This window comes from Neofelis nebulosa, chromosome X (assembly GCF_028018385.1).
Source record: "Neofelis nebulosa isolate mNeoNeb1 chromosome X, mNeoNeb1.pri, whole genome shotgun sequence".
Taxonomy (NCBI): domain Eukaryota; kingdom Metazoa; phylum Chordata; class Mammalia; order Carnivora; family Felidae; genus Neofelis; species Neofelis nebulosa.
In genome coordinates this window covers 13,266,524-13,290,964 of record NC_080800.1, presented here as the reverse complement: position 1 = coordinate 13,290,964, position 24,441 = coordinate 13,266,524, and the positions used below count along the sequence as shown (strand labels likewise).

Genomic DNA, 24,441 nt, shown 5'->3' with positions numbered 1-24,441 from the left:
CTGGGACTACAAATAAACACAGTGCAAATTTCTGCATAGTAACACTCATGTACCGAAAATTGGCTTTAAAGACATAGGTTGATACTCTACTACCCTTTCGACTATTTTTACTTGATTTCATGTGCATAAACATGCCATACACGGCGCCACCCATCATCCTTTTTAGCCTTCAGGGGACATGAGCCCTCTGATATCGCTCAAGAACCTCAGAGAAAACTCATCAACGTGTGAAGCAGTTCGCAGAGAGCCCGATCTCTGCACTTTGTAGTGTTGTCATTTTCCTCTGGAATGTGTGATATTAGAGATATCTGACTGAACAGGAGTAGTCCTGGTCCCCCTGGAAACCTGGAACAGCAGAGGGGTCTGTAACACCAGCTAGAAAGATACCATCATCCAAGGACGCTAGTGGAAAGGGAAAAGTAAAAAGCACCAACAACCTTGGCTGCCCTGAGTGCCTTAGTACGTTAGTCCAATGTGCCTCAAACTGTAAAGTTCATCCTTTTTCCCCCCAAAGACTTATTTTTAAGTAATCTCTACACTCAATGTGGGGCTGGAACTCACAACCCTGAGATCAAGAGTCGCACGCCCCACTGACTGAAATAGCCAGGCGCCCCTGTAAAGCCCATTCTAATCCCTGAGGATCTTGGTAACGTGCAACCTGGGGCAGCAAATCTGTGGCCGGGCCCGAGACCCTGCAATCCTAGCAAACTCCCAGGGCAGGCCACTGCTGGCTCCTGAGCCGCACTCTGAGTAGTGAGGTATAATCCCCACGAAGAAGTAGGTTTCCATGTCAGCGTTCTAAGAAGCTTGCGTGTTCTTATGCTCAGTATGGCTTGTTGGCTACCCCCAAGGCATGTAATAAATACAAATCTTTCACTAAACACAGTTACAAATTATTTCTCCCTTTAAAAGAATACACTTCAGGGGCACCTGGGTGGCTCAGTCGGTTGAGCGTCCGACTTCAGCTCAGATCATGATCTCACGGTTCCTGAGTTCGAGCCCCACATCAGGCTCGCTGCTGTCAGCAAAGAGCCTGCTTGGGATCCTCTCTCCCCCTCTCTCTGCTCCTCCCCCGCAAGCACTCTCTCAAAAATATTAAAAAAAAAAAAAAAAAAAAGGAATACACTTCAGTTACCTGTGTCATTTATAAAAGCATAAGTTTACTCCTATTTGAATCATAAAAATAGAGCATAACTGTATTTTTATGCTGTGTATAAAATCATTTTATCCTTTTATTTTCATAGAGCAGTGGTAGTTAGGTTGTTTTTAAATGCAATAAGAGTATAATGTAAAGTTGACAGTAATAACTGTAACATGTCTATTGTCATTTTAAGTTTTTTTTACTTTCTCTGAAAGCTTTTTTTCTGTTTATTCAACAATATGAATTCTAGTGCATATAAGAGCTAAGTGCTATCATATTCTGATCTGCTTACATCCAGGATTTTTAGCTACTTAAGGGCATTTTACATGTTTCTTGCCCTCCAGAAAACTTGATTAAAAACAAACAAACCAAATTTTCCCCTCAATAGGGTTATTTTAGAAGTTGCCAATCACAGTCTCTGAACCCAAACTCAGTAATCAGCAACTGTGACACCGCAGTGGAAATCCCTCGATAGTGGGGTCAGTGGTTTCGTAGAGTACATGCGTCCATTGCTATAATCCAAGGGATCCTACCGAGACAGTGGTTCACTCACAAGCGTGTACACCAAGCTCCAAACAAGAGCAAAGCTCTTGGACCCAGTTCTCTCATTGACTATACCTTTGCCAGAGGACCAGGGACTAATTTTTATGGTGTCCACAATATAAATATGTACATTTTTCCTATAAAGGATTGTCATAATCCTCTTCCCTTGTATGAAATAAAGGTTCCTTGCAAAATATAAAAGTTTCAGGAAGTAAATGCCTTGGAAGTGTTGTGACATTAAGCCACCTTGTTCTTTTAAAATAACCATATTCTATGAACACGGGCCTGCTGGTGTGCTGGGATTGAGCAGTGAAGTTCCCTAAGTTGTACTCAGAGGAACACACTTTTATAAAGACTGACAGTTTAATTAAGACAAACAAAGCTGAAACATTTATATGTGGTGATGATTTTCACAAAAACAAGAGACTGTAAGGTGAATGGGCTTCTTGAAGATCATTAATATAAAAAGGACGAAATGCCCCGCTTTCTACAAAAACCGTGATGTGAAATTTAGGAAAGCAAAAATATTAAGTGTGGTATAGTTAAACAAACAAACAAACAATACAATAAGAAAGAAAGAAAAGGCCCCAGAGGGGAAAAAAAAATGTTTTTGCACAGTATTTCTCAATGTCAAATTGTGTGATGTTTATACCATTAAAATTAACAATTATCTTATCCTTAGGTTTCTAGATGGAATTTTAGAAAATATCTAGCAAGAAAATAGTCTTGAAAGTGCTTCTTTTTAAGTTCTTTGGTACAATTTGGTCATTTTGATAGTTATCAATCCGTTAAGTACTGTAACATACATGTAGCAATGAAAATGCAACAAGAAGTACAAATGTTTAGAAAACCACAATTGAAGAATAAATTATAATTCTGACCTCACGGAAAAGCGTTTCTGTGGCAAAGATACCATCCTGACTACATGAACATCTCTAACTAGATTTATATTAAAGAAATATTACATAAAACATCTCTTTTTGAATATTAGAATAACTGTCCTATGTTTTTTTTTTTAAAGCAGAAAAGGCAAGTTTCAGCTTGAAAAAAGAATAATTTTGAATTTCATAAAGTTATACCAATCTTCTCTGCCTTCTAATTCAGCGAGCGTCATCATCTAGAATTTAATGTCAGTTACAGAATGTTAAGGATTATTCTTTTATTTCAGGAAAGAGCTAATTTTCCTCCTGCAGCATTTTCTCTATTTCCTTATCCCAGTTTTCATCTCGTTTCTCTGATTCTGTCACCACTTCATATTCTTGCAATTCCTGTTGTAGTTCTTTTTCCCAATCTGCAGACTCCTCTGAAAGAAACAATTGAGAAGGTAAAGATTCATAAGGCCAGTTTTAACAATTCGGTCGCGTATAATTACCTGTGGAAGTCTCTGCCATGGTAACGTTTAACATCTCAGGTTTCCTCACTGCGTGTGCTCAGAAAAGTGGACCAAATTTTAACAATAACCAAAGGGAAATAGGATTAGAAAGATAAACTTGTTAAGAGCCCTAAGTTCAGGTGTTATTTTGCTTTACTAAAACCTCTGCTTTTCCTTATATTTAAGTGGATAATTGATAATTAATATGCGGTTGCAAATTGAGTTTTACTGCTATCAATGATGACGATGGCAGAAAAAACAGCTAATGTTTCTTGAGCACTCAGGGCCAGGCACTGTACTAACTGCTTTCTACATACCACTTTTTTTCTTTCACCCTGAGAACAATCCAGGGACTAGATATACTGCTGCACATTTTACATGGTGGAAAACAGAGGCTTAGAGAGGTTAAGTGGCTTGCCTAAGAACACACAGTTTGATAGCAACAGACATACAGACGGAGGCAGATCCGGAGGCTTCAGTCTCTGTGAAAGCACGTTAGCAGTGGTCTCCCTAGATCGGCAACAATTACCAGAACCTGAAGTCAGGAGGTCTCCTGCTGAAGCCTGGCCCCTCACACTGGGTTTATTCCTCTTCCGAGCCAACATTCAGAACTGCAACTTTCTGCTTGGACATTCAATATAGGTAGGTGTGTGTGTGTGTGTGTGTGTGTACGTACATGCATGTATGTATGTAGAAGAGAAGGCATCTGCTATGTTGTGTTAAAAAACAGAAAACAAACAAACCAGCTATTTAAAAAGCAAGGCTAAAATTGATTTCATTTTTAAGTGATCTCCTATGGCCAACATGGAGCTTGAACTCACAACCCTGAGATCAAGGGTCACATGCTCCAGTGACTGAGCCAGCCAGGTGCCCCCATTTTTATTTTTTAAAAACAAACCTTAAACTTAGTAGCTATAGAGAAAAGAAAAACCAAAACCAAATTTTTAATTTTTTTGGCAGCAGGACCTCAAGGGAAAGGACACAGTATGCTGCTTACCGGGTGCCAGACTCCATGTTGGTGGGGTACCGTGGGGATAACAAGAACAAGGTGTAACTCCCTTGAAGAACTTACAGTTTAGGTGCGGGGGCAAGATAATGAATATGTATAAGAATATTACGTGGTCCAAATTAAAAGTCGGGCAGGAATTCAGTGAAAGAACAGATTGCTCAGAGCAGCCAGCCAGCACCTAATGAATCCTGCTGCAGGGAGACTTCCAGTTTCCTGTGGGGCCTCTGCTACCAGCCATCACCGGCAAAAAGGGAAGTGGTGCACAGCCTGCCCTGGGACTGCCTACAACACGCGGGGCTCGTGGGGCTCTTGCGCGCTGTCCTTGTGAGGGGTCCGGCAGCCAGCTTTATCAGAAAACAGATGGGGGTGGGAGGGGTCTGAGGCACCTAGTGAGCCCGAGTTTTCACTTCCCCTCTGGCCTTCTCTTTCCCCCAGAAGCTCTTCCCTCCTCCTCCCTTCCCAAGCCTCTCCCCCAGAGTCCCTCCGTGGTGCGCAAACAGGGTTCCAGTTCACCTCTGGGAGGCTACTTTTCTCACGGGTGCTCTCTGTACAACCGGGTGAATAGCTGACTCTCTGGGTGCATTTGAAACCTCAGAAGGCTTCATAAACACTCTTAATGTGATGATGATTAACCTGAGCCTTTGCTTTTCATCCAGTAGAAAGCCAGTCGTTCGCCCTGATGTGCCAAAGAAAGCAGCCTCCCCTCCTTCCACTTGTACTTTGTCTCGAAATTCTTTTTGTTTTTTGAAAGCAGCCTGCTCCTTCCCAGAAGCAATGCTCTTGTGGCACGCAGCAGTGAGGAAAAGAATCTTCTATATGTAAGTATAAGCCCAAGCAGAAGGCTGGAGGGCAGTGTCTCTAAGTGAAAGGGCATGCACTGTCGCCTGTTGCTGTCCCCATGTTCTTGGGGCTCAGGTGCCTTGGACCAATCATATAACCTCTCTGGGCTCAGTTTCTCCTCTCTACACTCCGGTGCATGCTTCAGGCAGGGGAATGTGAGGTCTGGTCACACTTGCCAGAAGCTACCTTCTAACGGCAAACAGAGAAGCAATTCTGATGCAGAAGTTACAGTATGCCTGTAGATCTGCTTCAGAATGACATTTTCTACAACCAGCTTTGGAACTGGAAAAGAGCACAGCTATTTGCTTTGTTTGGTACCTTCTACTACGGCTGTCTCCTCCTCTTTTTTGTCAAGAACCAGTTGCTCCATTTCCTTCCTTAGATCCTCCTGATTTAAGTTACAGCTATCAAAGGCATCGCTGACAAACTCAGAAACCCCTGGGCTGGTAGAAATCTCCTCTTCATCCTGAAATGCAACAAACGAGCTTAGAATGGTTTTCTACGTGGCATTTAGCACAACATCACTTTCATGTCCTTCCTCCACTAGTCGGATGCTCGCTGTTCTCCGGCCTTCTACCCTACACGGCTGCATGGGCATCAGATGAGCTACCACCTGAATCCACTGTGCTCTCCCTCAGTTCGGGCCACTCCAGTCATTAGGTCCAATTCCTGAGAGCACATCTAGAATGACCGATGCCAAGGAACCGCCTTAGGTCTCAGCTACATGTCCCTAACTGTACAACTGCTGGAACCCTCTTCAAAACAGCTAAGACCCGTATTCATAAGTAGTTTCAAATGGGATCTGAGACAGTTAACACAGAGTTACTTCACTTCCAGACATCAACTACTAGGTACAATGTAAAACCGTATTACCTCTTGAGTTTTAAGCTGAGATTTGATTACGACAGGCGGTGTTTTGGGCCGTACTGCCTCTAAGAAGTGAGAATAAAAGAGATAAAAATGGCTTGATTCAATTCTGAATACATATTATAGTAACAACTAAAGTAGCCACAAATATGACGATACTAAATAATTTTCATAAATGAGCTTTTATGTTATGCTTTTAAGAAAAAGCTAGGTGACACCATCTCAACCTCTTTCTTTTGGGGATATTTTTACAGGTCATCCTATTTGATGCACCTCTTTTAAGATTTCCAAGCAAGAAATAAATTTTGACCTCAGTGTTAGCCGAAGTCAAATTCAGCAAGAGTTATACTCCTTCTTTTAGGATAATGAGAATTCAGTTATTTATCAGATTTTCCTTTTGTCATGAATGCTAGAAAGCACAAAGCAAAGTGCAATGCTCAGTCACAGCATTTTCTACCTTGTGAACCTTACTAGGTGTATAGTCTTTATCGAACCCTGTCTTAAGCCTGTTTTGTTACACAGGCAGTATTTGGTTACATGGCATTTCCCAATAAAATTAGTGAAAACAAAAAGCAAAGAATAATAGGGGCGCCTGGGTGGCTCAGTCAGTTAAGCGTCCGACTTCAGCTCAGGTCACGCGTGGGTTCGAGCCCCGCGTCGGGCTCTGGGCTGACAGCTCAGAGCCTGGAGCCTGCTTCCGATTCTGTGTCTCCCTCTTTCTCTGCCCCTCCCCCGTTCATGCTCTGTCTCTCTCTGTCTCAAAAATAAATAAACGTTAAAAAAAAAAAAAAAGCAAAGAATAATACACAACTGGGATTCTTTATATGCAAAATGCCAAATTGTGCTGTGTAGAGCAACCTCATTCCATTTCCCTGACCCTAAATGCAGTGTCAAGTTCTTTTCTAGTGGTCTGTACAGCCTGTGCCTTAGGATACATGGTTTTGCTTAATTATTTAAAATTCTATGAACAGGTAAGTCTCTAGTTGTAATTAGCACCTATACACAGGTGTTCATTAAACGTGACAAATGTGACATAAAATACCATTCTTATTTTAATTGCTATTACAGATCTTCAATTGTTGCTAATATTTTAAAACACTTCCCCAGCAATGAGGGGTCAATTGTCCCAAGAGTGCAATGTGCAACGGGATGGTGCCTCGGTCTGAGTCAGACACTGGCAACCTGGAGTGGAATGGAGCTCTACAGATTACAGTACTAGGAGAACACCAGCTTGAACAGAAGGCAGAAAAACCAAGAAAAGCGATGGCCTGAATCGGTGGAGGACACAGGGTATGAAATGCTATGCGGTAAAGGGCCAAGAAAGAGATGGAAAGAGGACTAGTGACTAAGGGAGAAATAAAAAGGAAGAGATAAAAAACCCGAAGAACAAGAAAAAGAAAGCGAAGGAAAGGAGAGCTTGGGGGAAGACGTAGGAGCAGGGTCAGAGAGAGGGCAAGGAGAATGACTCTTTCCTCGGGAAAGGAAAGAATTTTCCAGAAGATGACAATGACATTTTTGGTATACACAAGATGACAAGCTCATGAGAGTCTCTGAGTTAAAAATATTTTTACAGTAACTCTTTGTTTTACACCGAGTCAAGTCTTCTCCCAGCATACCTGTCATTGGCAAGTCTTCGTCTCTGCCGTGGCTCTTCTCCTCCTTCCCGGCAGCCTGCTGCTGGGCGGCCAGGGCGGTGAGCTGGGCTGACTGCTTTATCAGGGAGACGCGGTAAAAGTAGTTCCTCCAAAACACTTCTTCCCTCACGCTTTTCAAGACAGACAATGACACATTTGAGAATGCACGCAACACATACAAACACATGCAGGGGATATTTGTTTCAGCAGAGGTGGGAAGAGATGTTTAGGGGCGTTACTTGTCTGCATGTGAAAATCACCTGGCAGGGGGTGCTGGTGACCAAGTCTTGTAAGGTAAGGGTCCACGTGGGGGTGGCGTGGAATGGGGAGTGACAGCCTGAGCTGGGAGAGGAGTATGTCTGAGCAGGGAAGGGGGTGGTGGTGAAAATGGAAGACTGGTTACACGGAGGGGGTTGATCAATTAAGTAAAAATATTAAGGATAGTCGGAACCAAGTTTCTCACAGTCAGGAAAGGGAATGAGAAACATTGAAAGAGAAAGTTCTAGAGTGATCCCTGTTGTGAGGTAGCACTATGAATACATAGTTTTCATTTAGTAGAGATGCAAATGAGTATATGTGTATATACATGAGCACACAAATATTCCCCAGCTCTGTCCACTGAGTGAACCAAGGAGTAGTGACACCTCAATAGAAATGAGCATGCCTAAGTGCTCAGATCTTGGTGTCTATACACCATTTTCCACTAAAATGAATCAGAGTTTTTTGGGTAAATAGCCAATTCCAGGGTTACAGCAGGGAAAGAACAAGATGAGCCTAGACTACTTCATACCAGAAAGTAAGAAAGCACTCAAAAAATGAGGATGAGTCAAAAAGACACAGAAACCAACTTGAATGGGCTCCCACTGGCCAAGTTGGTGATAATTTGAGCATCAAAATAAATAATGATAGCAACAGATTATATCCATTGCATAAAACAGGACCATGAGTCTATACAGATACAAATAAATACATGAATACATTCAAAGTCTGATGAGGAATGCAGTATTTTTAAAGAGTTTCAAAGTACCTCCCCAGAAAATACTTACTGATTTCAAAGAGGAAAGAAATAACTTTATAGTCAAGAAGTCTGGCAGAAACCACCTTCATCTAGTGACCAAAGTGTAGACAGTAATGGGACAAAATGGCAGCGTACACCACTTGATAGGATGCAATAGATTGAAGGAGACCAATGAGACATGAAAACTAAATGCAACAAGTGAGCCTGTACTAGATCCTTTTGCTAGTACAGAGGACACTGGGACAAATGGTAAAACCTGAATGCAGTTGGGTGCCTGGCTGGCTCAGTCGGTAGAGCATGTGACTCTTGGTCTCGGGGCTGTGAGTCCGAGCCCCATGCTGGGTGTGGAAATTACTTAAAAAAAAAAAAAAGAAAAGAAAAGAAAAGAAAAAGGTAGATGGTGCCTGGGTGGCTCAGTTGGTTAAGCACCCGAATCTTGATTTTGGCTCAGGTTGCTGTCTCACGGTTGTGGGATGGAGCCCCGCGTTGGGCTGTGCACTAGGCATGGAGCCTGCTTGGGATTCTCTCTCTCCCTCTCCCCCTTCCCTGCTCACTCTTTCTCTCAAAAAATACCCCCCAAAACAAAAAAAACAACCCCATGAAACTTGAAAGGGGTCTGAGAATCAGAAGGTAATAATGCATAAGTGACCATTTCCTGATTCAGGTGGTTACAAGGTATTTATGCAGGAGAAGCCTTATTCGTAGGAAACAGACATTAAAGCATTCAGGAGTGATGGAGCATTAGGTCTCAAATGAGTGAGAAAAAAGTTTTCATGTTATACATCCAAGCTTTCTATATAAAGGTGTGATTGTTTAAATAAAATAATAATAAACATTGATGAGTATGCTTATCTCAGAGCAATTAAAGATCTCGAGGGTGGAAGGCAGAACAAAACTCAACAAAAAAACATAAAATGCACTCCCCTCCCCACCAGGTCACTGAACCAGCAACGGCTTTGGTGACCCGCGGAGTTGTGCAGGGGCACACGTACTGGAGGAGTCACGCATTTTGTGTTCCCAGAACATGTTGCTACAAGTCATAAAAGGGTGGGAGAATGTGTCTCTATCTCCCGGTTTACTAGAAGGGATGGATGCAGGGTCTTAGAATGGGGAGAAACCTGAGGAAGAAAGTATAACTGAAAAAGATTTTGAAGGAGGAGAAGAGTATCAATGAGAACTAAGAAAATTCTGAGACCCAGGCTTACGGATGAGGACAGGACCTGCCTTAGGGTTGCCACATCTGTGACTGGTGAAGCTGGGCCAGGAGACGAGCTTTTTCAGTGACTGGGGCAAAATACAAGATTAGCGACACGAGCTGGGGTAGATAAGAAGCTGACGTGCTGCTAGACGCAGCCCATCTTTTCTTTCATTAATTCCACCAATGTTCACCGAGTGCCACAGGCATCAGACCCCGTGCCAGGTGATTCAGGGACGAATAAGCCAGATTATCTGCCAACACAGATGGTCACAGGAATAATGACCTCTTACTTGTTAAGTTCCTACTCGATGCCAAGTTAGCATGTCCCAACCTCGTGTGGTCTCACAACTCTCTTTTTCTTAGAACATCTCCTGGAAGTAGTTTGGCGGGAGGGAGACCCAGCTTAACAGCAGTTGGCGCGGGGTTACAGTCAAGCACAAGTTTACCTGAGCAAACAACAGTATGCTGCAGCCGTGAGAACAGCTAACAGAACCTTAGGTGGCACTACAGAGCGACCCAAGGTACACTCTAGTGTGCTCTACTGCAGGCAGACAGCACTTTACATTCCTTTCGGAGGACTCACTTTTGGACCGGTAAGCACCTGCATGTTGAGGGGATACAGAGATGAAGACACCTGGGGAACAAAGAAAACAACTGGGGCTCTTTACCCAGTTAAGTTAAAAAATCTTCAACTGTTAACATCACGTTGAGACAGAAGGGAGCTTAGCTACCCAGGAGGTAGTGAGCTCCCTGAATATCTTCAAGGTCACTCTTAATTCTGACCTCTATGAAAAGTCCAAAATGAAACAGGTATGCTGGCAATCTACAACAGATTACGGGCAATCTTCGTTCTCTCAATAAAGCTAAGCATCTGGAGTTTTCTTTCCCAGACCCTCTCCCTCTTGATGGACGAGGAAGTGGTCACGGAGGCACACTATAGAAACACTACGTGACCCTCTGGAGAGTCACAATGCAGATGACATATAAAGGTTCTGAGAAGCTCTGTGATAAACAAAACCACGGGAGTTAGCAATTCCCAAATGTCTACTATCTGATCACTTAGGCTTTCATGAACTATTTTCAGGCACTAGTATGCTGTGAATACCCTCTGGGAAACAATGAGCATAGGTCACAGTCCAAGGCCGGAAAGGACTTGTGATTTCTCTGCTTTGTCAGAGTAAAGACCTCAGAGGGCGTCTGTGATGCAAGAGCAGGGCCCATCTCATGCCAGCCCTGCTGTCACAGGGAAGCGTTAACACACTAGGAGGCATTTTGAAATACAGAGCAAGTTTGTTTTGATTTGTTTTCTAAATTGTTCCCCGGTTAGTGATGGCTTCTGCTTAGAAAAAGTGTCTCAAAGGACCAAAGCAGGAGTCCTAGATTTGTGTGTGATGGCTCATGTGTTTTATTATGGAAATTTGAACAAAAACAAAAGTGGAGAGACTAGGACAAAGAAGGCCCCTGTACCTGTGACCTAACCAGCAATCACCAGCATTTTGCCAATCACACTTCATGTCTGTCCCTCTCTTTTCCACGCATGCCCTTCTCTGGGTATGGGTTGGAATATTTTAAGGCAATGCCAGATATCACATCCTTCCATCCACAAATATTTCAGTAAGCATTTCTAACGGGTAAAGACTTATAAAAAATGATAACCCTAATTTCTAAATGATCCCTAACAGAATTAGCAATAGGAAACTGGAATTATATTACTCAATAGACCATTTAACTAGCTAGCAACAAACCAGAAATACTACTTGCCAAATACCAATTCTCCCAATCTTTTCAAGACTCTAAAATTACTGTCAGCAGTAAGAAGGCATCCAGAATTGTCACTAACCAACGCTGTGGACACCTAGCCACGTGCCTGCCATGCGTAACCCTGGGCCACATGCCCCACTGCCTCGGGGTCTCGGGACTGTCCTGAGAGCATTGGCAGAGAGCCCGCTGTGTGACCTAAGGTGATTTGAATGGTCTTCAAGTTGATGGAGCCTTCAGGTACAAAGCCCACCCAAACCCCAGAGCTTTGCTACTCTTCTCTCAGAAAGAGGCAGTTATTCAGAATAGGTACAACCTCGGGGCGCCTGGGTGGCTCAGTCGGTTAAGTGTCCGACTTCAGCTCAGGTCAGGATCTCGCGGTCCGTGGGTTCGAGCCCCGCATCAGGCTCTGGGCCGATGGCTCAGAGCCTGGAGCCTGCTTCCGATTCTGTGTCTCCCTCTCTCTCTGCCCCTCCCCCGTTCATGCTCTGTCTCTCTCTGTCTCAAAAATAAATGTTAAAAATAAAAAAAAATAAAAAAAATAAAAAAGAATATGTACAACCTCAAATTCCAAGATGAAAGAGCTTCTATCAGATATATACACATGAACTGTTCAAAAGCCAACTCTCAGGGTTTTGTGAGCATAATAGTGAAAAAAAGATCAGTTGATAATTTTTTTTATATATTCTTCACTAAAAATAGCTACTTTATCTATCCACCTATCTACCTATTTATTTTTAAGTCATCTCTACACCCAACATGGGGCTTGAACTCACAACCCAGAGATTAAGAGTCATGCCAGCCAGGTGCCCCCAAAATAGCTATTTTGGACACAGTCTAAGGATTAGATTTGTAATGAGATTTGAGCCATTCTAAAATAATAGAAAAGGAATTAAGTAAATCAAACCCCCCAGGACAGAGAGAACTGGCGAGGAAAGCACAGTGGAAGGGGAAAGGCTGATGGGCCAGCAGCAATCTACTCTGTAGACCGGAGAAAGCTGTGGTAAGCCGCCTGCAGGAAGGGCGGCTGGCGAGAATGGGCCGGTTCACCCGGGGTGCGCTCGGACAGAGCCAGGGACGGGAGGCACAGGCATCTCTGAAGGCCGGGTGCAGGTCGGGCTCAAGACAGGAGGCATGGTGGTGAGGCCCCAGAGGAGCAGCGAGCTGGCTGACACCCTCACCGCCCCTTCCAGCTGGGGACTGTGCTTCCATGTGACAGAGAGCCACAGTTCACTGTGAGCTGAGCCACTCCACACTAAGGCAGCTGGCGTGGCTGAGACTGGTCAGGCAGGAGGTGGAGTCCTCTCAGGGAAGCCACCCTGCCCGAAAGGCCTGTGGGAACACACAGTTCTAAGTGCCCTTTCCGCAGGGTGCCTTCAGATACGAAGAAGGACGGATAAGGAAAGCCTGCAACATGAATCACAGAGCCCAAAACAAACACAAAAATTCAAGAAAAGCACCGAGACAAAAGGGTATTTCAAGAAAACTAGGTTCTCAGAGACCAGGAAGATACTGTACCCATCCAAAAAGAATAGAGTGCTATAATAATGGAAAGTTCACGGAGTAAGAAAGACCATGGACTAAAAATGCTATAGATTCAAAACAAGGAATTGGAATTAAAAAAGGTGAGCAAGAGCCCATGATGGCAGAGGGGAAGGGAGGAGACCCACCCACCGTGGGGGGCCTCTGCTGATCCTGGTCAGGGCTGTGTCCCTGAAGACATTATGCTTGCACAGGAACTGAAGGACAAGCAAGACTTTCGGAGGAGAACAAGGCCTGCGGGCAGAGGAAAACTTTGGGTGGGAAGGAGAACAAGAACACTGTTGCTAGAGAGCAGAGCCAGAGTGTAAAAAGGTGGTGGGCCAGGTCCTAATGAGCCCCGGGGACCTTAATTTTATTTGGAAGACACAGCACGTTGGTTGTTTCTATCGGAAACTGTGTTTTAGCTTCTAACTGGGGATAAAACAGCGCATCTTATCTCCACCCCAAATTTCCTGTTAGGCCCACTCTCAGTTTCGATTCTATGGCTGTGTGTGTGTGTGTGTGTGTGTGTGTGTGTGTGTGTGTGTGAGAGAGAGAGAGAGAGAGAGAGAGAGAGAGAGAGAGAGAGAGAGAGAGAAAGAGAGAAAGAGAGAAAGAGAGAAAGAAAGAGACAGCGCATGCACACCAGCTGAAGGGCCACAGAGCCTATTTTCATGAAGACGGAACAGGAAACTGCTCTGGCCCCCACTCCAGGATTCTGCCCCGACACTCTGCATATGACCAAGGCCACTAGAAAATGCCAATATGTGCTGTGTGAGCAGCGTAGCTCTGGCTCAGGAACACACTGCTTACTTACAGTTTAGGAACAAGGGCAAATCTCATCCTACTCAGCAGCTCGTCCTCTTGGAGCATGATCAGGGCAACAGGGTACATCTGATCAAAGTCAAAATTAAACTGCACTCCAGCTGGAGGGTCACGAAGGAAATTCCTCTTGTCCTTTGATGAAAAGGGGAAAAACATGGGGAAAAATGTAGACAGCAATTAATATGTAACAGTGCATCACCAGTTTGACAAATATTCAATTCTCCTAAAGATTTCAGCCACAAAATCCACTGAAGTATCATTAACCTGTCTGCTTAAGAGAGAGTGGAGAATGACCAATCCTGTCATGTATTTATTATTTATTTTTTTAAGTTTATTTGAGAGAGCAAGTGCACACACAGGTGCACACATGTGCACGAGAGGGAGGAGGGGTAGAGAGAGAAGGAGAGAGAATCCCAAGCAGGCTCTGCCCTGTCAGCATGGAGGCCCCTGAGATCATGACCTGAGCTGAAACCAGGAGTGGGACACTTAACTGAGCCACCCAGGTGTCCCCTGTCATGTATTTTTTTTAACAGTCTCCACTGAAGAGAGCCTTGTGGGAGGCCAGGAAGTTCAATCATGCAGTTAGTTGAAATTACAGAGTTTCAAATCATATGAATGTACATTTGTTCCAGTGAGTATCTTTATGTGAAAACTACTGTAAAATAATCTTAGAAAATTGGCTGCTTAAATAATCTTAGAAACTGGCTACTATAAGCATCAGTTTCATCATATCTTGCCCGTGTTAGATTTTAACCATATTTTTGGTTTTTGAGATGCCTACATCAATAAAGAACAAATCTGAACCTAAATAGGGTTTAGTTATTTTACCTTCTCATGTAAAAATTTCAAAGTCTAAAAAAATTGCCGTATCACGTTTCACCTGGATTTCTACAGCAGCCGCTGAAGGGGCAAGTATCTCCAGTCCCATTTCTCCCACCCAGAGCAAGCAACTTTCTACCCTGTCCCAAGGAAAACGTGTTTTATTGGTCACTAAAACCCTTAAATGACTCGTTTGTCGCCTTTGAGATGAAACCTAAACTTACCAGAATGGTACAGAAAGGTCTTCATGATGTGGCTCCATATCCACACCTCCACCTGCACCGTGCAGTCCAGTCATATCCGAATGCTTACAAAACCCCCTACCTGAATGTCAAGCCCTGCCCCACATCCCCCAAACATCCTCACACCCTCCTCCCAAGACTCATGACTCCACTCCAACGTCATCACTTCTGGGAAGCTGCCCTGAGATCATCCTCTTCCCTCTTCAAAATCAGGGACATGCCGCTTTCCTTGGTGCTTGGGTGGGTGTCCCGCACGACAGTGTTCAGCATGGGGGCGATGCTATGTGTGACTCCACTAGCAGATGTCCAGTAAGCCTTCGGGCTCTGGAGGGCAGGTCTCAGCCACCTCCAGGCCCAGGACTAGGCTGGCCCAGGGGAGGTTCTAAACACAATTTTCTGAATTGCATTCTCACAACTACCTAATGACAGCTGTACTATCAATTTCTTTTTTATGCATGATGCCCTGAGGGGTGCCCCAGCACGAGAAACTTAGAGGTCTACTCTGCTATAGGCTCTGAATTGTCCCAACTAGTGCTTGGCAAGTAGGAGAATGTAGCAACTCTGATGGAGAGACTGCTAATCATCTCCCAGTATCCCTTCCTCCCTCCCTTCCAGGATCACAACTCTTGAGTTCCAGCTGGGCATGTGGCCACCCAGCCAGAGACTGGATTTCCCAGGCTCCCCAGCATTAGAAGTGGCCATGTGTCTAAGTTGCCAAAGGGATGTAGGCCTGAGGGATAGGTGCAATTTCTGAGTCTCATCTTCCAAATGGTCTGGTGTACCCACCATCCTCTTTCCCAGTTCCCACAGGCTGGAACACAGGCACGGTCATGAGAGCTGACTTAACCGCAGAGAAGGCAGACAACAGTCTAGGGGCTGGCATAGGATAAGATTAAGACAGGAAATACTTGGGTCTATAGATGAGTTCGTGGGAAAAGCACACCTACGTGGACCATCTACCTCTAGACTCTTACATGAGGGGGGAAGAGGGAGGGAAAGTCACAGCTTGTTGTTTTTTTTTTGTTTTTTTTTTAATTTTTTTTTTTTAACATTTATTTATTTTTGAGATAGAGAGAGACAGAGCATGAACGGGGGAGGGTCAGAGAGAGAGACACAGAATCTGAAACGGGCTCCAGGCTCTGAGCAGTCAGTACAGCTCGAACTCACATACCGCGAGATCGTGACCTGAGCCGAAGTCGGACGCTTAACCGACTGAGCCACCCAGGCGCCCCTCACAGCTTGTTTAACCTACTGTATTTTTTTATTTCTTCACTATAGCAATTTAGTCTATCTCTTAAAACATTCAGAAGCCACCATAAAGGATGTACTGAAGATGGTTCAAAGCCTCTGGGTCATGCTGGTATCTTGAGTGCTCTCTTGCAGGCATGTCTGTGTGCAATGTTCACTGCATCATCCATTCAGCAGATGCCCACTGAGTACCTGCTGTGCCCCAGGCACCGTGCCACCTGCTCAGCAGGGCACAGCACAAAAGGAGTCCCTCCCTGCCTGCACAGCGTTTCCATTCCACTTGTGGGGTGGGGGAGTGGGAAGAGACAGACAAGGGTTTAGACTGCTAAGGCTATGAGATGGGGTGACTAGTAGAGGGCTGAAAGGGTGGCGAGGGAGGTGACCTTTGAGATGAGATCTTGTGGAATGGTGTAGGGTGGGCTTCTAGGAAGAGTGGACAGCAAGCACCAGGCACTGAAGCAGGACAAAGCTTGGCTCACTTGTGTTCCAGAAAAAAACAGTGGCTGGAACACTGGGATGCAGGGCAGTGGGGCACGAGGGAGGTGAGGGATGCAAAGCCAAGGGCCTTCGAAGCCAGTGGAAGGGGTTTAGATCCTAGCCCACGCGAGACGAGATGCCATTAGAAGGCTCTATGTGGGAGAGTGACACGAAGGGATTTACATCATAAATGGGACCCCTGTGGTTGCTGTGAGCTTGTAGGGAAAGGGGTAAGGATAGGACGGTGGCTGGGACGCTGAAGGCAGGAGATGATGGCATTGGGACCGCTGTGGTGGCAGCAGCAGTGGAGAAGTGGTGTAGAGGTATATCAGGAACATAGCGTTCAGGTTGCAGCAGGCCCAGGCGGGGTGGGGGTGGGGTGTGACTGAAGGAAGACTCTTGGGTTAGTGACTAGAACAAACTGGTGGATGACTGGAGTCTTATTTTGAGATGGAGAAGATGAGGACAGGAACAGGTCTGGGGGACAGAGGAGCTATGAGGACTTACTTGACTGTGAGTATCTGATGTCTGCCCTCAAATGACAGTCTCACTGTCCCAATTCTCTTCTGGAGATAAGCATTATGTGATGTCAGCATCAAGTTTGGCCATAACACAGTAAACAAAACACATGGTGTTCATGCTGAACTTGTAATGGATGCTCAGGCCTTTAAAGGGCTTACTAATGGAGGGGCACCTGGGTGGCTCGGTAGGTTAAGCATCTGACTCTTGGTTTCCGCTCAGGTCATGATCTCACAGTTCATGGGATCAAGCCCCATGTGAGGCTCTGTGCTGACAGCGTGGAGCCTGCTTGGAGTCTCTGTCTCTATCTCTCTCTCTGCCCCTCCCCTGCTTGCACTTGCTCTCTCTCTCTCAAAATAAATAAACTTAAAAAAAATCTTTTAAGGGGTTTACTAATGAAAAAGAAAAAATCTTAAAAATGCCCTGGGGGAGGACAATGGAAGCAAAGTAAAGCCCAGCTCTATGTCTGTTTTCTAGACTGAAGTTCCATTTATGACTTTGGTTAAAAAAAAAAAAAAAAAAAAGAGTAGATTAAAAACAAAGCTTGAAAACCACTGATACAGTCAAAGCCCTATTTGCTGAGTCCCCTGCCAGGCAGGCTGCTAGGTGCTGAGGACAGAGATCAAAGCCAGTCTCTCCACCCACTAAGAATCCACAGCCCAGTGGAGACACATATAAGGAGTGAGTGTCACATTTGGGAGTCACAGTCATCACGCCTGCACGACGGCAATAAAAGGCCCTACCTACCTCATAAATGTACAGTGAGGCTTAAAGGAGATAATGGGTAAGAAAGTTCTTTCTGAAAGTGTCAGGTACTGTACAACTGTTAACTGGTATCACTATGTTCCCTCTGAAATCCCAAGAGAAATCTTTGTAGGCCAGCAAAGAAAAGTTTATTTCTTTCAATTTCATTTTAAAATACATATGATAGTTAAGGAGAAAATTTAGAATACAATCTTTTCACTCATATAAACTAGAATGATATCTAGAAACTTTGTATGATAGCATATCTCAAAAGATTATCTTAATAACATAAAAGAATCCTTTTAAGGCTGAAATAATTATTTTGTGTAACGGATCATACTTTTCTGTTAAGAAAAAAGAACTTAAGGAGAAGTTAAAACTTGGCGGGAGGGGGAACTTAGGGGGAAAAACCAGCGAAAGTTGATGTGTACAGTTCTAGTATCTCAAAACATTTTAAATACTATATAGAAGAAAAACATTCTATGGATAAAGTCATGATAGGAAGAAAGTATCTCTATACAGGGAATCACGAGGTACTTACAGCAGATAAGGCCAAGATTTGCTGTTGAATTGTTTCTTCATCATTACTATCAACCCATGGTGGCACTGCTGCTTCTAAAGGTTTTAATAATAAAGAAAAAAAGAGAAAAACATGTTACAAAGGTTACACTGCAATCGTGGTTTGAAAGAATAAGTTGCCACATAATCAATGTGGCAATTTATTAGTGAGTTCCAAATATGAACATTCATCATAATTCCTAGACTTAAGATATGAATCTAAAGCATGTACGCATTTGGTAAAAAATTATTTGAATTATATGGTAGAGAAATTGGACAACACCTTGACCAAGTGACCCAAATGATCATCACCAATGAAAAAGAGATGGTCATCGTAGGCCTCCAGATGGGCTATCCTGAGAAGGACACAACATCATCTATGTAGTATTCTGGCCAAGAATGCATAATTTGAATCTAATCATGAGGAAATATCAGCCAAAGCCCAACTAGGAAAGGTCTATTTAAAAAAAAAAAAAAAAAAAAGGAGGCCAAGGGGGCGGGGGCAGAATATCCTTTGAAAACATTAATGTCCTAAAAGACAAAGGTCCTGGATTGGTGCAGATTAAAAGAGGCTAAGACACATGAGGAAAGCTATGCTGCATGCTGTATTGAGGGGGAAAACATACAAAGGACATTACTGGGTCAATGGACAAAATTAGAATATGCACATCGTATCAGTGTTCTTTTCCTAAAGCTGGTAACTGTCTGGTCAGTGATTATGTAAGAGAATACCCCTAATTCTTAGGAAACACACATTGAGTGGAACAAAAAGACACACACAGAGGGAGAAAGGGTGTAAAGGACAAGGCAGTTGGACTAAAACCAACAATCTAGGGAGAGGGGGTATGGGTGTTCTCAGTACTCCCTTTTTTTTTTTTTTTAATAAATGAAATTTAGGGGCGCCTGGGTGGCGCAGTCAGTTAAGCGTCCGACTTCAGCCAGGTCACGATCTCGCAGTCCGTGAGTTCGAGCCCCGCGTCAGGCTCTGAGCTGATGGCTCAGAGCCTGGAGCCTGTTTCCGATTCTGTGTCTCCCTCTCTCTCTGCCCCTCCCCCGTTCATGCTCTGTCTCTCTCTGTCCCAAAAATAAATAAAAAACGTTGAAAAAAAAAAATTAAAAAAAAATAAATGAAATTTATTGTCAAATTGGTTTCCATACAACACCCAGTGCTCATCCCAAAAGGTGCCCTCCTCAATACCCCTCACCCACCCTCCCCTCCCTCCCACCCCCCATCAACCCTCAGTTTGTTCTCAGTTTTTAAGAGTCTCTTATGCTTTGGCTCTCTCCCACTCTAACCTCTTTTTTTTTTTTTCCTTCCCCTCCCCCATGGGTTTCTGTTAAGTTTCTCAGGATCCACATAAGAGTGAAACCATATGGTATCTGTCTTTCTCTGTATGGCTTATTTCACTTAGCATCACACTCTCCAGTTCCATCCACATTGCTACAAAAGGCCAGATTTCATTCTTTCTCACTGCCACGTACTCAGTACTCCCTTTATACTCGCAACTGCTCTGTAAATTGAAATTATTTCCAAATAAAAAGTTCTTTTGAAAAAGTCACTGTACTTGATTCATGACAAAAGGTGATAAGCAGTTAGGAACTGAGAAGAGGGTTGTCAGGAGTGAAAGCAAATAAACGGGCAAATCAGGAAGTAAACAACAGGGCTGGGATCTACAACAGACATGTTGTCTTTGGTGCTCACAAGAAGAAGGGGATTACAACTCATCAGGCTTATACTGTTGGGTGACAAATGCAGCCACTGAGAGGTGAGTCCCAGGGGTCTTCTGCAGAGACCTGGGAGGTGATCTTGGTCTAGGAGGAGTTCAGTGCTGGGTGTGTGTAGGGGGTGTTCAGAGGGAGCAGCAAGTAGGAAATAGTGGAGACAAAGCCAGTGAGCATCCGAACTGGGGCTACCATCTGAGCTGGGGCTGTGGAGATGGGAGGTCAGCACAAAAGATACATGCAGGGGGTCCTAGTATTTTCAACAAAACACCCCTGCCCTTTTCTGTCATGTGGCAAAAGTCCAATGGAAGAGACATCCTATTGTGTACCAACTGATAGAAAAGTTATGTGTATGTGTGGATAGACATATGGACAGACAGACACCTGGCTCATTCTTAGGCTCATCTTAAACAAGCAAATGGTGGCAATTATAATCCAAACCCTGTTAAATATAAGATAAAATAAGCATATTTTCATACTTAAAAAAATTGGGGTAAAGCCCCTTGAAAACACTATTTGCTTTAATATTCTGGCCTCCAATTTAAGTCTATTCACCTTGGGTGGCCTCTCCTGGTACTACTTAACCCTCAGATGAGGTCCTCTCAAGGCTCAACCTACCGGTATGGATGAGACACTCCCTGCCTCCCTGTTCCTCTGAAACTGCTCTTTTTAGGGTGACCAGTAACCTCCTGGTTGTCCAACCCACGGACAGTGCTTAGTTCTTTTCTCTCTAGGCCCAGTTTCCTTCTTTGTGAAATGGAGATAAGAGTAAGTACTTCTGAGTTTCTGTGACCGTTAAATGAACAAATGCACAAGGAACACTCACATGGTGCCTTTCCTCATGGTCCTTGTAAATGGACTTCTTAGCCGACCTAACTCTCCTTGAAATTCTCCCCTCTCTGGGCTTCTATTGCTTCTCTCTCCTAGCTGTTGTCTCTTGGTAAGTAAACGGGCACTGGTTTTGATGGCAGATTTGTTTCATCACTTACCAGCTGAGCAACCTGCAGCGAATTAACCTTGTTGATCCTACCTTTTAGTAAAGAAGATGTTGCATGTAAACATCAGGCACTCAGGAACTGTCAATTTCTCCCATTCCTTCCTTCCTGCCAACACTGTTAGATCTCTGCTCAGCTCTCTTCATGCTCGACACACTTCTCACTGAGCTCACCTACTCTCATGGTTTTTACACAAATTGACTTCTAATCTGTATCAGTAGATGGAATTCTTCATGCATGCTTCACACAGGAATCAACTGCTCCTGTTGGACCCCGTTCAGTTAATTTAGAGCAGTGCCGACCAACAGAACTTTCTGCACGGATGGAAATGTTCTAGGTTTGCACTGTCCAATACGGAAGCCACTAGCCCCTTGTGGCTATTGGGCCTTTGAAATATGACTTGTGCAACCGAGGAATGGAATTTTCCTGCATTCCCTTCCCTGCCTTTGTACATGTTCCTCTCACCTGGGGTCTAATGGGTGTCTCAAAACTGAAAGTGCCTCTGAGCCTTTCCCCTGCTCACTCAAAGTTCCTATCTCAGAGGCCCTGACCAGCTCCTACCCCAAGTCTCCAAGCCAGGATCACTTTCTCTGCTATCCTAAGGTAGGCTAATTTGTATAGATTTTTTGTCCCCAAAGCTGCTTTCCACTTTGAGTTGCACAGGACTAACTAGCTCTTTTTGAATTTGTGGCACTGCTCAAACTGATGGAATTGTTTTACCCTTTTGCCAAATTCAAAGACAAGAGGCCGGTTTTGTGTTTGAGTACATCCAAACAGTAAAAGTAGACATTCTGAGATCCTGTAACTGCAAACATTTAAATAAGCATTTGTCAGTAATGAAATGCACTAACTTCCTCAAACACTCCATGACTTTTCATGGCCCTCTGTCACTCCTCTAGAAAGCTCTTTCGTTTTTATCTCCTGAAGAGAATGGGAAGGGAGCCAACTTCTGCTAAGTGCCAATTATGTGTATATCACACAGTGTGTTGGCCATGTTATAAAATGAGAAATGAATGCTCACTCTGTCACAGCCAGCTCCCCAGAGGGGCTGTCACCAGTTCCGTGGGAACAATTTCCTCCCTTCCTTTAAACCCCAAAGGTTTATGAGCTTGACTTCCCCACTAGTCTTTGTGCTACCTGAAGGATGGGGGCTGTTACACATTTTTGTATTCTCAGCGCCTCAGTGTGGTGTCTGGCACATTAATAGGTGCTCAATAAAATTTGGTAGGTGAGTCATGTATAAAAACCGATATCATACCTGACTTTTTGGTATGCTGTTCCTCAACAAATTTTTTCTGTTCCTTCTGAAAATCTCCTATAATGGTCTGTTAAAAAATATATAAAGAGTCAAATTACTTCGAGAAGGTTATTACATGTAAGATTTGTGAAGTCATTTGAGACATTTTATTAATTTTATTCAAATAAAAAGGTTAAAAAAGTGATACTTCACCCTTTCTCCACCAAAAGGGAAAATCAATTCAATAGTTTTGAATTTTAAGTATACAACCTTTTTTATGATGGATTATCTTTTCAAATGCAAAGATAAAATGAGTCAAAAACTGAATTTTTGTTTTATCCCAAAAAACAATAAAAGCCAGGTCAAATCTCATCCTAACATGTAGTACACACAGCAAAGCAGCTAAATAACAAGCTATCTGAAGTTTAATTGATGGCCTCCTTAGTTCAAATAATTACCAACATAAATGAAATTCCCCAGGCCTACACCCTACCACTGCAGGAAATGAACAAACTCATTCCTTAGAGTCTGAAAATGTAATTCCTAATGGGACTTTAAAAACTTAACTGAATGATGCCAAGGCATAAATATTTGGAAACAGTTACAGTTTAAAATTAAACTCACAATATAAAAAGTTCAGTATTATGCAAAAGTATCAGTGTATTTCAGAGTATATTAAAATTAAAACCAAGGTTATTTAAATCATTGCTACTTCTTATACAAAAAGAAGAAAAAAACCTCCAAGAGTCTCAACAATTAATATTTTTATCAGAATATGATATCCTACTTGGATTAATGACGTTCATAAAAAGGGATAATTATATTTAGCTGCTAATCAATTTGAAAAGATGTTGAAATGTACCTTATCAATGATGTCATCTATCTTTCCTTCTTCTACTGATTTCTTTATTGTTTGTGCTGTTTCAGCAACTGATTCAGTTATCTTTTTTGTAGCAGCAGTTGCAAAGCTAAATAGATAGTCTGTAAAGAATAAAAGACAGTCTATGCTCCATTCAAGTACAATGGTTATTGTATTTGTGATTCTTCCCTTAAAGAGCTCTCATGCGAATCTTCAACCATAGGGCATGTTTCTTGTTAACTAGGACGTGAAACGAGAACCACTGACAGTACCCCACCTTCTGGGTGGACCCGCCGGCCATCCATACCCGGCCTTTAATTCATCTCTTGCAAAGAGCATTACGCATACGCCTCCCTTCTCCCCCAGTAGTCTCTAGTTCTAACTTATCTCAGCAAGTAACCTCCCTTCCAACTTCACAAATAAGATCAAGGCTCCTTTTCACTTTCCTTCCTTTCTAGACCCTAAATATCCTATTTTATTTTCTCCTTCCCTCTTGTTCAAAGAAAAAATGTCCCTCCCTCCCTAGATTAACCCATCTCGTGATAAATCTGGGGGAATTTTTAATAAATAGAAATCTTGGCAAGCCCTAATATAAATATAAGTCCTTCTTAACTAATAATAATGAGCAAATATGTAGAATAAAATTAAAACCGGAACATATAAACTTTCACCTTTACAAAAGCACAAAATTAATGTTTCTAAAGACCCGAAAAGACATTATGTATCAAAGCTCTATTGCAACCGCAACATAAAGGCCTGTATGTAAACAAATATCATTTTGAAGTCCACAATGTATACAACATAGGCTGCAGGAAGCAACCTCAGGCAGGTCCTGAAGCTGGACCCGCTGGGGGGATGCTCCTGGGCTACTGCCTTCCAATCTCATCTAGTGGGAGATACTCTCTAAGTTAGGGCACTCTTGCCTCTACTACTTGCACGTGCTGAGGGGCAGGTGGGTTGACTCCTACAACACTCAGGGAGAAAACCCAGATAAGAATGGCAAAGGGAGCTTGGCACACCAGATTAAATCCTCACTGGTGGCTGGTATCACTTCCAGAGAATCAGGTAACTTGTACCACTACCTGGGAGCAGCAGTACTATCTCCCCATCTGAATGACCTTCTCTTCCACTTTCCATGGCCTTTACCATAAAGAGTCTACTTTCTCCCATTGCGTCTGGTGGCATTCACCTGTCCATGATGTCAACACCCCATTGTGACTATAAAACGGGACACTACTTGCCTATGGTCTCCTTCTCACCATTCTTCCCCCTCCTATTCTACATTCATATGATCC

The 24,441-nt window shown here is 43.4% G+C and overlaps 1 protein-coding gene across 1 annotated transcript in view; it reads right to left on the bottom strand.

Annotated features, from left to right (window-relative positions):
• Positions 1-1,140: 1,140 nt before the first annotated feature.
• SYAP1 (synapse associated protein 1) overlaps positions 1,141-24,441 on the bottom strand; it is a 32,225-nt gene continuing 8,924 nt past the window's right edge. The window contains exons 2-9 of the mRNA XM_058714405.1: positions 23,150-23,268; positions 22,309-22,375; positions 18,317-18,390; positions 13,719-13,858; positions 7,389-7,537; positions 5,779-5,837; positions 5,224-5,371; positions 1,141-2,987 (exon numbers count right to left, since the gene is read on the bottom strand). Of these exons, the coding sequence (XP_058570388.1) occupies positions 2,860-2,987; positions 5,224-5,371; positions 5,779-5,837; positions 7,389-7,537; positions 13,719-13,858; positions 18,317-18,390; positions 22,309-22,375; positions 23,150-23,268 (884 nt within the window). The 3' untranslated portion in view covers positions 1,141-2,859. The remainder of the gene's footprint in view (positions 2,988-5,223; positions 5,372-5,778; positions 5,838-7,388; positions 7,538-13,718; positions 13,859-18,316; positions 18,391-22,308; positions 22,376-23,149; positions 23,269-24,441) is intronic.